The 13,255-nt window shown below is 40.2% G+C and overlaps 1 protein-coding gene across 6 annotated transcripts in view; it reads left to right on the top strand.

Annotated features, from left to right (window-relative positions):
• The window catches only part of WASF1 (WASP family member 1), an 87,759-nt gene extending 77,900 nt beyond the window's left edge, over window positions 1–9,859 (top strand). For 5 of the 6 annotated variants that reach the window (XM_040060543.2, XM_058420074.1, XM_040060546.2 and 2 more), the window contains exons 4-9: window positions 969–1,122; window positions 1,863–1,980; window positions 3,158–3,330; window positions 5,348–5,527; window positions 6,842–7,479; window positions 8,938–9,859. In XM_040060543.2, coding sequence (XP_039916477.1) covers window positions 969–1,122; window positions 1,863–1,980; window positions 3,158–3,330; window positions 5,348–5,527; window positions 6,842–7,479; window positions 8,938–9,095 — 1,421 coding nt within the window. In that variant the 3' untranslated portion in view covers window positions 9,096–9,859. The remainder of the gene's footprint in view (window positions 1–968; window positions 1,123–1,862; window positions 1,981–3,157; window positions 3,331–5,347; window positions 5,528–6,841; window positions 7,480–8,937) is intronic. The other variant, XM_040060548.2, reaches the window with a different exon arrangement.
• The last annotated feature ends 3,396 nt before the right edge of the window (window positions 9,860–13,255 follow it).

The following is a 13,255-nucleotide window of genomic DNA, read 5'->3' on the forward strand; positions in this document are numbered from 1 at the left end:
GTTGCAAAGGTAGCTTTGAGGCACACCTGGACTTCACAGGTGCAGTAACTGAAGACCAGGGAGGGAGAGAAATACGACACTAAATAGGTATACTGTTTCCAGAATTAAAAGTGCAAAGCTTATCAGTTGTGGTCACTTTTCCATTAATCTGTATCTAAATTTTAATGAAATAGAAAAAACTCTTTTGAAATTGAGAAAGATATGTAGGCGTTACCAGGAGTGGGTAAAAATAGATTAAATCCCTGTCTAATGTGTTCTGTTCATGTATTATTGTTTTCCTTTGGATCATACATGAAGGTACTTGATTATTCCTTACGACTGCGCTTAAAATTCAAGGTGGCTCTGAATTAGACAGAGAAGGCTCATGTTAATTAAACAGATTTAAAAACATTTGGCTATTTTCATGTGTTGGAACACAGGATCACCTCCCATTAAAGCCTATTGATCTCAGTAGCATAAGCTTGAATGATTTGCTGGTTTGACATCTAAGTGGGCCCTCAGTGGAACTGCTGCCTACATGCAAGGAATGCAAAGTTTGGCTTGCCAGTGCCATAAAGGTAAAATCTATACCTCATGATGGGGAGTAGTTTTTAGTTGCAAAAGGATTGTGAAATGGAGTTGGTAAGTGTTATTAGGTACTTCTGAATTACTGAATGGTATTTTACAGCTACTGTAGTCAATTTGTTGAACTGCTTAGGAGAGACAGAATTCTGATATCTGTTTAGGTGATAAAAATATCCTGTGAAGCTAAATAAAGAGTCATGTGCTAGAACATTACAGCCATGTTTTTCACATAGTCTGACAATGTCTTGCAATGGCGATTGTGCTAGATGAATCTGTATTTGCTGTAAAATGCCAAAGGTGCGAGCAGTAGTGCTTTATATTTTAACCAACATTAGGCAATTCCAGATTAATCCAAACAAAATTTATCTGGTGGGATTTTTTTAAATGGCAATATCCCCTTTCAGTGTCACTGCAGGACATTACAATGAGAAAAGCTTTCCGGAGTTCCACAATTCAAGACCAACAGCTGTTTGACCGCAAAACTCTGCCAATTCCTTTGCAAGAAACTTACGACATTTGTGAGCAGCCTCCTCCACTTAACATTCTCACCCCTTACAGGTTAGTAAAACAAAACCAATCAAAAACAATTTCTAGCTTATTTTATGTAATAAAGAGGATATATCCAGGCACCTTGCTCACACCGAGTAGCACTTGAATATTTAAGGAGCCAGACTAGAAAACTGTGAAGCTCCTGGAGGAATGAAAGCAGCAGAAGACATTATAAGCATTAAAATTTTACTCCATATTTCTAAAATCTTAACTCAGTGTAACATGGTGGGGAAAAGTAATTTTTATTTTCTGGATGTTATTAAACCATATAATGTACTTGGATGTGAAGTGAAGAAATTAAACAGGTGTGTAGAAAGAAGGATCTTCAATGGAAATGAATGTTGTTTCTGTCATGGAGATTCAATTTAAATCAGTAGCTGAACATGAGCAGGCACACAAATTTGCTCAATATTTTAACAGCAAGATTTGAGTTATTGGAGTGATTGGAGTGGGAGTTCTCTGATTCATTACCTTTTTTTTTTTTTTTCTTTTTTTTTTTTTTTTTTTTTTTTTTTGGTCTGGAGCTTGTGTTAAAGTTATCTTTCTAAAATTAAGACCTTGAATGCCAAGAAAGATAATAAAAAGTGATGGTCCAGGAGGTCAATCACCAACTCTTTTGGGTTCCTCAGTAAAACATTTCAGGGTCTGACATACTACATATTCCTTCATATGCCCTTGCTTTGTCTTAATGTTTGGATTTGTGTCTTGTCAAATAAATAGTATGCCCTGTTTGTGTCACTGTATTTCAGGGATGATGGAAAAGAGGGTTTGAAGTTCTATACCAATCCTTCATATTTCTTTGACCTGTGGAAGGAAAAAATGTTGCAGGACACAGAGGACAAAAGGAAAGAAAAGAGGAAGCAGAAGGTACATATATTAACTTTATATGGCTTCTTTTTGTTTTTTCCTAGAAAGGATTTCCTTGCATATATGCTACTTTAGTAGCAATACAGACTTGACAGTCACCTTTATTCAGCTAAAGCTATTGTATTCACTCAGTTCCATCAATTTCAATAATTAAATAATAATAATAATAGTAGTAGTCAAATAATATAGGACTTAAAGCTTTCATGCTGTCTTAATGTAACCAACTTTTGCCAAAGCTTTTAAGTATTCTAGCAATGACTCAGAAAGGAGGAATGCAGCAGGAATAACAAATTTCACTGGAACACTTATAAGAAAATTCTGACAGTCTTATAGTGAAAAAGCTTGAATGACATTCTAATAGATATGTTTAAACTAGAAAGAAATTAGTAGGAATAAAACACTTTGTTTATATTTTCTTAAAAGTAAACAAGCACTTCTGCAAAAGATAATGTGTGATGGTGACACGCAAAGCAATCACACGAGACGAGAGATTTTCGCAGGACAGAGACTTCTCTGATCCAGCTCAAGCTGAGTCAGGGCGGAGAGAGAGCCTCCTTGTTTATTTCTTACTTTTTATACATTTGTGGGTCTGGCTGAAGATTGGCTTCTGGGGGTTTTTACCCCTCAGCCTCAGTGGCCAGACCAATTGTCAGTTATAATTGTTTTCAGGTTAGAAATATGCAAACAAAGGACAGAGAATGAAAAACAAAGGATTTGTTTATGTTACATCTGTGAGAAAAAGGTAGAAACTACTCTTAATATTGCACAGTAGCTAAAAGGTCTGACTTCATTTTTATGAACAATCAAAAGGCTTTAAAAAACTCAGAAAAACCAGGGTGACAATAATGCTACTTTTTTGTTTGACCGTTCTTCTCTATGTTTCATATGTAGTAGAGAGAGTAAATTTGAATGTCAGATTCATAATTTGATTTCAGATTTAGAATAAAAAGCTACACAGACAGGTATTTTTCTCTATATTATTAAGGTACTTATCCACTGACATTTCTGGCTCTTACAATTCTTTCTGGTGTCTACGTATTATGTTTAGCATGAAAACAAATTTTTCTTGCATTTGAAATGGGATTGTTTTTCATAATTTTCTGGTTGATGTCTATATGCAAGTAATTAAAAAAACACTGTCTCAGTTGTCAGTTTTGTTTGCACAACTCTCCTACAGCAGAAAAATCTAGATCGCCCTCATGAACCAGAGAAAGTGCCAAGGGCACCTCATGACAGACGGAGAGAGTGGCAGAAGTTAGCCCAAGGTCCAGAGCTCGCAGAAGATGATGCTAACCTCTTACATAAGCACATTGAAGTTGCTAATGGCCCAGCTTCACATTTTGAATCAAGGTTCCTTTTTGTTTTTTTCTATCTTTTATGAAGTGTATCCGTACTGCATAGTGAACACGCATGAGAAATAGTCAATGACGAGGTGCTGCTTCTCCTCTTGAAATGCACTGGAAATCACTGGTTTAGCTTAATCAAAACTCAGTTTTGAAATTCTCAGTGCATCCTTAAAGGAGTAGTTACTATGTTGTTATTTTTATTTTTAACGGTAGCGTGTATCCTCTTTGTATCCTTCAGGATGTGTTGTCCTCTGCAGCTTGATGGTGCAGCATCACTGCTGCAAGCTCGCACCCAGGTGTGTCGCTACATTCCAGTCCTGACCTCCAAAATCCCCATTATCCCAGCCTCTTGATTTTTCTTAAGTAGACATTGCCAAGATTATATCATGTGTGTGATGTGAGCCAGCATCCACTTGGAACTCAAATAAGAATGCTGAGCTTCTCTTTACTCTTGAACAAATCCATAACTTGATTGGCATTTCTGGTTATAGCCTATTACAAAATCTGACCTGTTGAATTCTCATTTCACAGCATGTATTTGCTGGTGGCTAAAAGTAGCATTTCACATGGTGAACACCTGCTGTGCTTATGCTTCTGGTCTTGGTGCAAAATCAAGTCCATTTTACCAGCTAAGAAACATCTGATAGAAAAGAGGGCTGACAAGTAATGTTAGGACATTTGGGGATATATTTTTGGTTTGGGGGTTTTGGCTGGGTTTTTTTTGCTTTTTGTTTTTTTTTTTTTTTTTAATTAAAAGGTATTCATTGTCCTTTCAAAAACTGGTCAAAAACTGGTTAATTTTTCCCCCTATCTTTTTGTGGTCAGAAGCACACCATAAAGGAGTATTTTGTTTAGCTTTGTAAGGCCTTCAAACAAGCTCAATAGTGATGGTGAGTAATTATGACAACTCTAGGAGAGAGTGTTTGTTGCCTGGAAAGTAGAAGAACTTGCTTGTAGAAAACTTAGCTCAATACAGAATGTGAAAATGCTCTCAGTGCGTTTTGTTCAGTGGGGTACAAGTTAAGTTATGGTGATTAGCATTTTTCAAGGAACAGCTTTATAGTATCTCTGTAAACTGCGGTGTCCAGTCATTGGCAGAAACTTCTGCTTTCCTGCTATCCTTTTGTTGTGTTGTATGCTGGGTTCCACTTTAGACATGTTTGTTTTATATCCAGGACCCAGGCCTAAACCTTGATTATCTCATTACTAGTAATGCAATTATTAATAATGCTGAAGTGCTTGGGAGCACTACATGTGCAGGACATGTTCAGATACAGAACAGCACCATGCTTTGGAATAAATGAGGAAGATTTTCACCCCTGAAGAATTTAATAGGCTTAGATACTACAGTGGTGGCAGTACGTGGAAACGTAGAGTGTTGCTCTACTTGTTGGAAAGTGTTCTATGAACAATTTTGCTGTGAATTTAATAAAGATTTTTTAAAATAAAAATCTGTAAATGAATAGTTAATTAAAATTTACTAACTGATCAGGTCCTTGAGCCGTGTCTAAAGCTGTCATTAACAAGTTGAATCATTGTTATTTACTGCTACTACTCGATAATAGGTATTGATTGGGTCCTATGTCTATTAAAGCAGCGAGTTCTCTGTATATATTGGAATAAAGATCCTCTGACAGAAGTTCAGCTAAATTATTCAGTTGTAAATTCTACCATTCTAACCTCAATGGATGTTTCATGAATGTTATAAAAGAAGAGTAGTTCTGATTGTATTGCTGTGTTTATTTAACTCAAAATAATGTTACTAATAAACAATAAGGTCACACACGTACTGTAGAAACTATCTGATACACCTGTCAAAATCAAACCCTTGAGCTACTAGAAGTAATAACAAGGAGAGTGGAATAAATTATTGAAAAGCCACACTGTATAATACGCAACACTAGTGAAGAGAAGATCCTTGTATTCAGAAGTCAGACTGAAGCGTAGGACAGTAGCCGAGGGCACGAATACTGACTCCTACTGAAGGTGGAGTTGGACCATTTCTCCCTGTTTTTCTCCAGATCTCAAGCATACGTGGACCACATCGACGGATCGTATTCCCTCTCCGCGTTGCCCTACAGCCAGATGTCTGAGCTGCTGAACAGAGCCGAGGAGCGCGTGCTGGTCAGGCCCCACGAGCCGCCGCCGCCGCCCCCCATGCACGGAGCCGCGGAAGTGAAGCCCGTGCCTCCCGGTGTTAGGTACGAGCGGGAACGCCGCGTGCGGATCTGTCGGGGCTGCTTTGGTTTTCTACCACCCCACGAATGGTCGTTGGCGTTATTTCTGTGCTGCCCAGGAATCCCGGGCACGCCAGGGGCTATGGCAGCCCACAGCCCCAGTGCGGCTGCAGGAGCAGGGCCGCCAGGAGCTGGATGGGAAGGCTGGCATCTAAATCCCATAGGCTGCTCTGGCCTCACCTGCCATTAACACTGTGACCGTGTTGCCTTCTGAGTTAAATGGCAAGACAAATAACTATATGGAAAATGTTTCTGTGAAATATGTTGGCATTTCGGGATGTAGCTTTGGAGCTTTGGAAATTTGCACAACTGAGCTGTGTTTCAGCCTATGTGAAAGGAAGAGTGTATCACAATAAGACAGTCGGCTGTCAAAACTAGGTATTCATCACATTTGCTAAATTGCAAGTGCTTCCCTCTCCCAAAGTGTTTTTATTTTCTATTTCTTTTTACCTTTTCAGAAGTTAATACATACATAGAATATTCTCTAGAGGTGAAAATGTCTTTGTCACTCCCCTATTTTTTTATACCAAAAGTCTTACTTTATGGTCAGGTACATACAACTTGGAATAGAGGACAGTTAATTCGGATGAGGTTATTACATCAGCAAGATGTTAGTCTCTTGAAAAGAATGATTTTTACTGCTTAGGAGATCATTCTCAAAAATGCATAACTCTTTAGATTAATTTACCACAACAGTTTAAAGAAATCCTCTAGTGGTCCTTCAGGAAAATAAGTTTGTTCTCTCTTGTTTGCTTCAGTTCACCTGTTCATTGTCCTGTAATGAGTATCTAGCATATAACTGTACCTCTCTGTATGCAGTATTGATGACCTTTCATATTAGTCTCACTCATTTTGTCATCACACCACAAATATGTATTTCAAATTAACTTGTCCTCGTTGTTTGCATTGTTTTGGTTTGGTTTTCAAGTTCTATGAATCAAAATAGTTCATCAGCTGCTCGTTTCCTGACTTGGGAAGAATAATTTGGATTTACTTAGGGACAACAGGGAAGAATTATACTACTGTAGGAAACCTTTGATAAAGATGCAGGTACCTTGTCTAAGAACCTAAATTTTGGTTAATAGCTTAATTTGAGCAGAGGTCTTTTGGAAACCTGATGTGTGTTCCTTATTTATGAGGTATGGACAAACACCCTGAAGTCATCATAGTACATAATGTTCTTGAATGCCCAGGTTTCAATGTTATTAAGTTGCAGAAGTGAATCTATTACTATTTTTTTCCACTCTAATAACTTTTTTCTGTTATTGCATGTTGCAGTTCTGCCCCTGGCTTGGTAGAAAATCGTCCTCAGTCACCAGCAACAGGCAGAACACCGGTGTTTGTGAGCCCCACTCCTCCTCCTCCCCCACCACCACCTCTTCCGTCTGCTTTGTCGACTTCGTCATTAAGAGCTGCAATGACTTCCACCCCTCCACCCCCAGTCCCACCCCCGCCACCCCCTCCCACAGCTGCTCTGCAGGCCCCAGCTGTGCCACCTCCACCAGCTCCTCTCCAGATAGCTCCTGGAGTTCTTCATCCAGCTCCACCTCCAGTTGCTCCTCCCCTAGCACAACCCTCTCCCCCCGTCACTAGAGCCGCCCAAGTGTGCGAAGCTGTACCCGTTCACCCAGTTCCTCCACAAGCTGAAGTGCAGGGACTTCCTCCACCACCCCCACCTCCTCCCCTGCCACCTCCTGGCATTCGACCCTCCTCCCCTGTCACAGTTGCAAACATTTCTCACCCACCTCCTGTTCTGCACCCTCCTCCCACAACCATTGTCCCCAGTCCTCATGCACCCATAATGCCTCCATCTCCACCATCCCAAGTGATTCCTGCTCCTGAGCCCAAACGGCATCCTTCAACTCTTCCTGTAATCAGTGATGCTAGAAGCGTTCTGCTGGAAGCAATACGGAAAGGTAACGTTGGCTGTTAAGCAGCAAAAAGAACCATCTCAGAAACCTAAATACACTGCTAAATACACATGACCTTTGAGAGATGGAATATTTCACATGTGTAAGAAGTTAGAGGGATGCATTAAGTCTGTCTCTGTTTTCTATCCTCTACAGTGTATGCATTGCCAAGTAAACAGGTTCTTTTCAATTTGTAATTGCACTTATCAGATGTTTAGTTTGGATGGCAAAACTGGTTCTCTGTGGAAGTTAGACTACAGAAAAAAGTACAAGTACTTGTAGATGATCTGCGGAGATTATCTTTCTATTTCTGTTTACCTGCAAATGTAGCTATTTCTGATCATCTACAGATTGTGTAGAAGACAAAAACATTGGTTTTCACAGACTATTAGATAAAAGCAAAGTGGATCAATTGGCATTGGAATTTTGATCATCTGTCACTGTATTACAACAAGATATAAGTGATACTCAGAAATCCTTGCTGAAACCCTCAAGCTGTTAAGTATCTGATCTGGACACTGTGCAGTAGTGGAGCAGCCTTTGCATTGCAAAGCGCCCATGGCTGAGTGCAAGGGGAGGGCAGAGCTGCAGGGCAGTGTTTTCCTGATGATCACATGAGGAGCTGTGTGCCAGCTGTACTTCTCAGCTTATGGTGCCCATGGCCAGGAAAATCCCCGCTGCGCTCTGTGTGCCACTGTTGGACGGTGGAGTATCCTTCAGTAGTTAAGATCCCTCAAATGTTTCAAGTCTTCCATTCTTCTTCTCTTCCCCCACACCTGCAGCACAGCACAGAATCAGTGTGGTACTGTAATATCAGCAGATAGGCTATAGCACTAACTCAAAACATTTTTGCGTGTCTATGTGCACGTGAATCGGTAACATAGTTGAAGTCTAAGGAAATGTTGACAAGAGTTGAGTACAGCAGGAGTGCATGAAGATACGTAGAGAATGTCAGCAAAATGAGAAAATAGAGCCTGCTGGTGTAATCTAGGTGATTGCTGAAAACACTTTTGACCAAGTCATGGCCAAGAAACAAAGGCTCGAGTTACCACTTTATCCCAAACATGACATGATAAAAACCAGTTACAAGAGGTCTTGTCTTGTTAGGATGCTCAAATACCTATAAACTTTAATTAAAATTATGAATAGAGAGTCTAGAAAATGTTTGGAAATGCAGATAGCAAAATGGCTTAATCACTTACAGTGTTACTGAAAATGTATTTTAATGGGAAATCACAACCAGGATAATGTAGTAGAAGGACTTGAGATCTTGTCTGCCACTGCAATTCTGATATTCCTCTCTTTAAAAGCTTGCAAAAAAATTTCTACATGAGCAGGGCAGAAGAAGACAGAATCTTCTTCTGTCTTCATTTTTGCTTGCAAAGCATTTTGTGAATAATGATCTAAATACATTTACTGTGGTGGAGGAGGAGAGTGACGTGTTTGTGATCTGGTGTTCTCCAGGTATTCAGCTCCGCAAAGTTGAAGAGCAGCGGGAGCAAGAAGCTAAGCACGAGCGCATTGAGAATGATGTTGCCACCATCCTCTCCCGTCGCATTGCTGTGGAATACAGTGATTCAGAAGATGATTCAGAATTTGATGAAGTAGATTGGCTAGAGTAAAATTACCTTGCTGTACACTGCAAAACCGAATGCTAATGTCCATTGTGGTGGTTGTTCTTTGAAAGTTTGATGGTCATTTCTAGTGTTTTTTGTATTCTTTTCTTAACATAATTAATCCATGTTTTTCTACTTTTCAGTTTACAAAGAGCTCCTAGTGCATCTTCAAAACTAAATGTTTTACAGTGGCTCTTCTTACACATCTCTTTTGAAAGAACATACTTTGTTCCAATAGACCACTAAGTATTAAGCATGGGCAGCTGTTGGTAGAGTAGCAGTTTCAATTTTTTGGCATATCTTAACTGTGCACTTTGTGAATTTTAAGTTGATGAAGGCAACTGAGATTGACATTCCAAGGGCAGCTGTATGTACTAATGAGCCTTATTCCACTCTTGATAGTGTTTTAAAACATTAAACCTAGCTATCAAAATATCACTGCCTCGATCACACCTGTACACTAAAAGTACATATAGTTAGCAGCACTGAACACACTGAGAAGCAAATGGATCTTTGGGGGGGGGGGCTGTTATTATTGTTTTATTGTTGTTTTTAAATAATTATGGCCTTATTTGAATGTTTAGAGATTCCCCTTCCCTTCTTCCCTCCCAAGTACATATTGTGTGGTACTATTTTTGCCTGCATAATAAAAGTTTAAAGGTTTTTTTTTTTTTTTTTCATTGTGAAATCTTTTGACTTAAACATGCTGTGTAACTTATGTAACTGTTAAAATAACAGTTTGATTTAATAAATGGTTCATTTTAAGTGTTCCTGGGTGTTACTCTGTCATTGAAGCCTGGTATACCTGAGAGATCCTTGGAATTTAGGTATTTAATCTGTGGTGTACAAAGTTACAGTAAATATTCTGTATTTGATCTAACAAGAGACTATCATTAAATGATACCTACATGCAGGTCTACTGGAAAAAAAAAATCCATCTGAAACCTCATCATGATCTTAGTTTAAAAAAAGAAATAAAAATACACAATTGGGAACATGTAGCTAATTTTCTTTAGGGGCTTTTTGTTGGTGGTTTTTTGTTTGGTTGGTTGATTGGTTGGTTGGTTTTTGTTGTTGTTGGGGTTTTGTGTTGTTGGTTTTTTTTTTTATTTAAAGTACTTTACCATCATGTATCTTGAGGAGATGCAGCAGTTAAAATCATGGTTGATGAAAGATGACTTTTTAAGTACTGTTTAGCAGTGTAGTGCATGTTTTGCACAGCTTTTGTGTTTCTGTTCCCTGGAATAACTCCTTCAATTCTGAGCACATAGTCAAAAGCCTGTTGAGAAGAGAAGCACTGGAGGGTGCAAGAGCTCTCTTGTCCTGTGATCTTGTTCCTGGAAGATGGAATTCTATAATAGAGGAAAATAAGTCTTGAAAGTTTGAATGAGATTTCTGAAGGTGGAACAATAAACGTTCTATGTGTTGCAAACCAGTTTGCAGGGAGGTGTGGTTGTTAGCCTTCTCTTGGAACTGGGCAAATCTCCCAAGGTATAGACTAGTGTAGGAATAGTGAACAGCAACCCTTCCAGCTTCACTGTCACCATCTCAGCCTCTACTGTAATTTTGCACATGGCCTGCTATAGTCAAGACCTTTTCAACTGCAACAGTGACACCTTTGATGGTTTTGTGGGAGAAAAATATATTGTGAAAATCTGTGAATCTTCATCTTTGTAATTCTGGCTGCAGATCTGTGTGCCCTGTTCTCTCTGGTAGTTTCTTCAAGTATCACCATCTGGTTTGTTCTGTCCTTCTCCGTAGACCTTGGAAGCATGTGTCCTTCTTAACCCCTCACTGTAATGGTAAAGAAAGCATGTCAGAGGCACTGCTGCTTGAATATTTGATGGTGTTTGCTTGGATCTCATTAATCCTAACTAACTTGTCCAGGAACTAAGTGTGAGATCCTGTTGATGCAGCTGTAAAGATTTGAGATCATGAAGCAAAGTGCATTGTATGCACCTGCAGTTCTCCTTTAACCAGGCACCCAGATCTGTACTCCAAGCAGCTGAAAGAAGAGCTTGTCCCAAATTTCTTGTGTAGTTAGTTCTGCCATTCACAAAATTACATTTCAACTGATGTTTATACCTGTTCCTTGCTCAGGTCTCTATAAACAGATTTTTCTGGTGGATCTTACAGAGAGCAGCCTACATTGTCACTTAAATGGAGCAGCAGCATTTTTGTGCCCAGGCTGTAAGTGTTCAAATTAGAGTATCTCACCATCATTCCTGCATTGGTGGGTGTGCTCTGAGTGTGTCCGGGAACTGTGAACTGGATGTAACTTATATAAAGTGAAGAAAAAGGGAAGAAATTAAGCAAAAAAATGTTCTTATGTAACTGCAGCTATCACATAGCAGACTTGAAGGTGTTGAAAAAAAAATCCTTATTGACAAATGACCTTATTGACCTGTTTTGCTGTCCTGTTGATTAATAATACCCCTTCCAATCTGGTACCCAGGGCAGACAAAGCACTCATTTAATATGACACAATCACACAAAGTAGTGAACCTTGTCTGTGAAAAGTCAAGAGTTAAATTCAGTTAACATTTCAAAGGCAGGATTCTTGGCCTTCTGCCACAGCTACAGCTTTCTGCCATAGCAACTTGTCTCCAGATAGCAATAGCATGATTCACTAGTAGCAAGAGGTGATTGTTGAATTTGAATATTTGTGTTTGTAGATCAACTCCAAGCCGAGCATTTGCAATCTTGGTGATTTGTGCCCCTCTTACTGTGGTTTCCAACCGCCTTTCTCGTTTGGTGGAATGCTGTGCAGAGGGCTGCCGGGCTCTTCATGCCTGTGATTAGATGTGTAATAGATTATTGATTGCTTTGTCTTGTAAGGTACTAAATCAAGTCTTCTGTATTGAACTGTTTACAGAGTCTGTTGTTTACCTCTGTACATTTGCAGCAGCTGATTAAAACCAAGGCTTGAAGTCTGACACAAAAATAATGTGTCGGCAATGTTCCGTATAAGTGAAGAGAAACCTTTGTTTGTCTTCACCCTTTCCTCAAACTGTAATCTGGGAGAGTTAAAAGTTTTCTACCTCTCTTGAGAACTGGTGAGTGTGGGAGAAAGAACAATATAAAGTTCATAGAAGGAACAAAATCTGCTTGGTGGCAGATGACTAGGGAGGTATAGAATTGGTCACTTGGGGGTTTTATCAAAATATAAAATAGTAACAATTCAGCCATGGACAAACCAAAACAAATCACTAAATGGAAGAGAACAAGGACTGAAGGAGCAAAAATTAAAAAGAGACATAATTCTGGTTGGTTTGTTTGGAGGTTTTTTAGTGGTGTGATATGAAGAGCAACCATTAAATACTAGATATTATTAGTGGAATATGTTATCTCCCAGTAAATCGGGATTTTGAAAGCAGGAGGCATTTTAAAATATCTTTAGTTGATAAAATTATTCTTCTCTGCATGTTACACCAGAGTGCACTCCTCAGCATTTAGGTGGACGCTGACACCGTTGCCTGTCTGCTGGATGCACAGACTAATGTTCCCCAAGAGGTGCCCTGGGACCCGAGTGTGCCAACAGGTACCTGCAGTCCCCAAGACTCTTCGGGATGATGGGACCATCCTGGCTTGGATGCAGCTGCCACCCTAAAGCATCCCCACATGATTTACCTGGAGGCTGTGAGCCTTAGTCTGCTTGGAGGATGCAGATGGGAGCAGACTCTGCTGTGGGCTGCCGTACCTCAGTGTCCCCAGCCCACGGATCCCCACGGAGAAGGGGTTCAGGACGCGGTGCAGAAGCTCCTGCTTGACAGGCGGGTGCAGCTGGCAGCAGCGCTCCCACAGCAGTGCAGGGTCACGGCAGCAGCCGGAGCCCCCAAACCCAGCATCGCCACGAACCGCAGCGGCTCCAGCCGAGACAGAGGCAAAGCCTCCGCACGGCTCTGTCGCCCAGGGCTGCATCAGCAGAAGATCTGACAGAAATTCGACTCGAGCTCCATCAAGTGTCCGCTTTGTCTCCTCAGCTACAGGCCGGAACGAGTTTTACTCTCCCCGCTTCTCTTTTGCAGGTGAGGACATTGAACACCACGAGAGGAATCACAACCAGAAGACCAGGGGCAGCAGCAGCAGCCATGATCTCCCTTTCCGGGACCTCTTGCCAATTCTCCCCTCTCCTTTCCCCTCCTGACCACTTTTCACACTCGAAC

This window comes from Hirundo rustica, chromosome 3, assembly GCF_015227805.2.
Source record: "Hirundo rustica isolate bHirRus1 chromosome 3, bHirRus1.pri.v3, whole genome shotgun sequence".
NCBI classification, from domain to species: domain Eukaryota; kingdom Metazoa; phylum Chordata; class Aves; order Passeriformes; family Hirundinidae; genus Hirundo; species Hirundo rustica.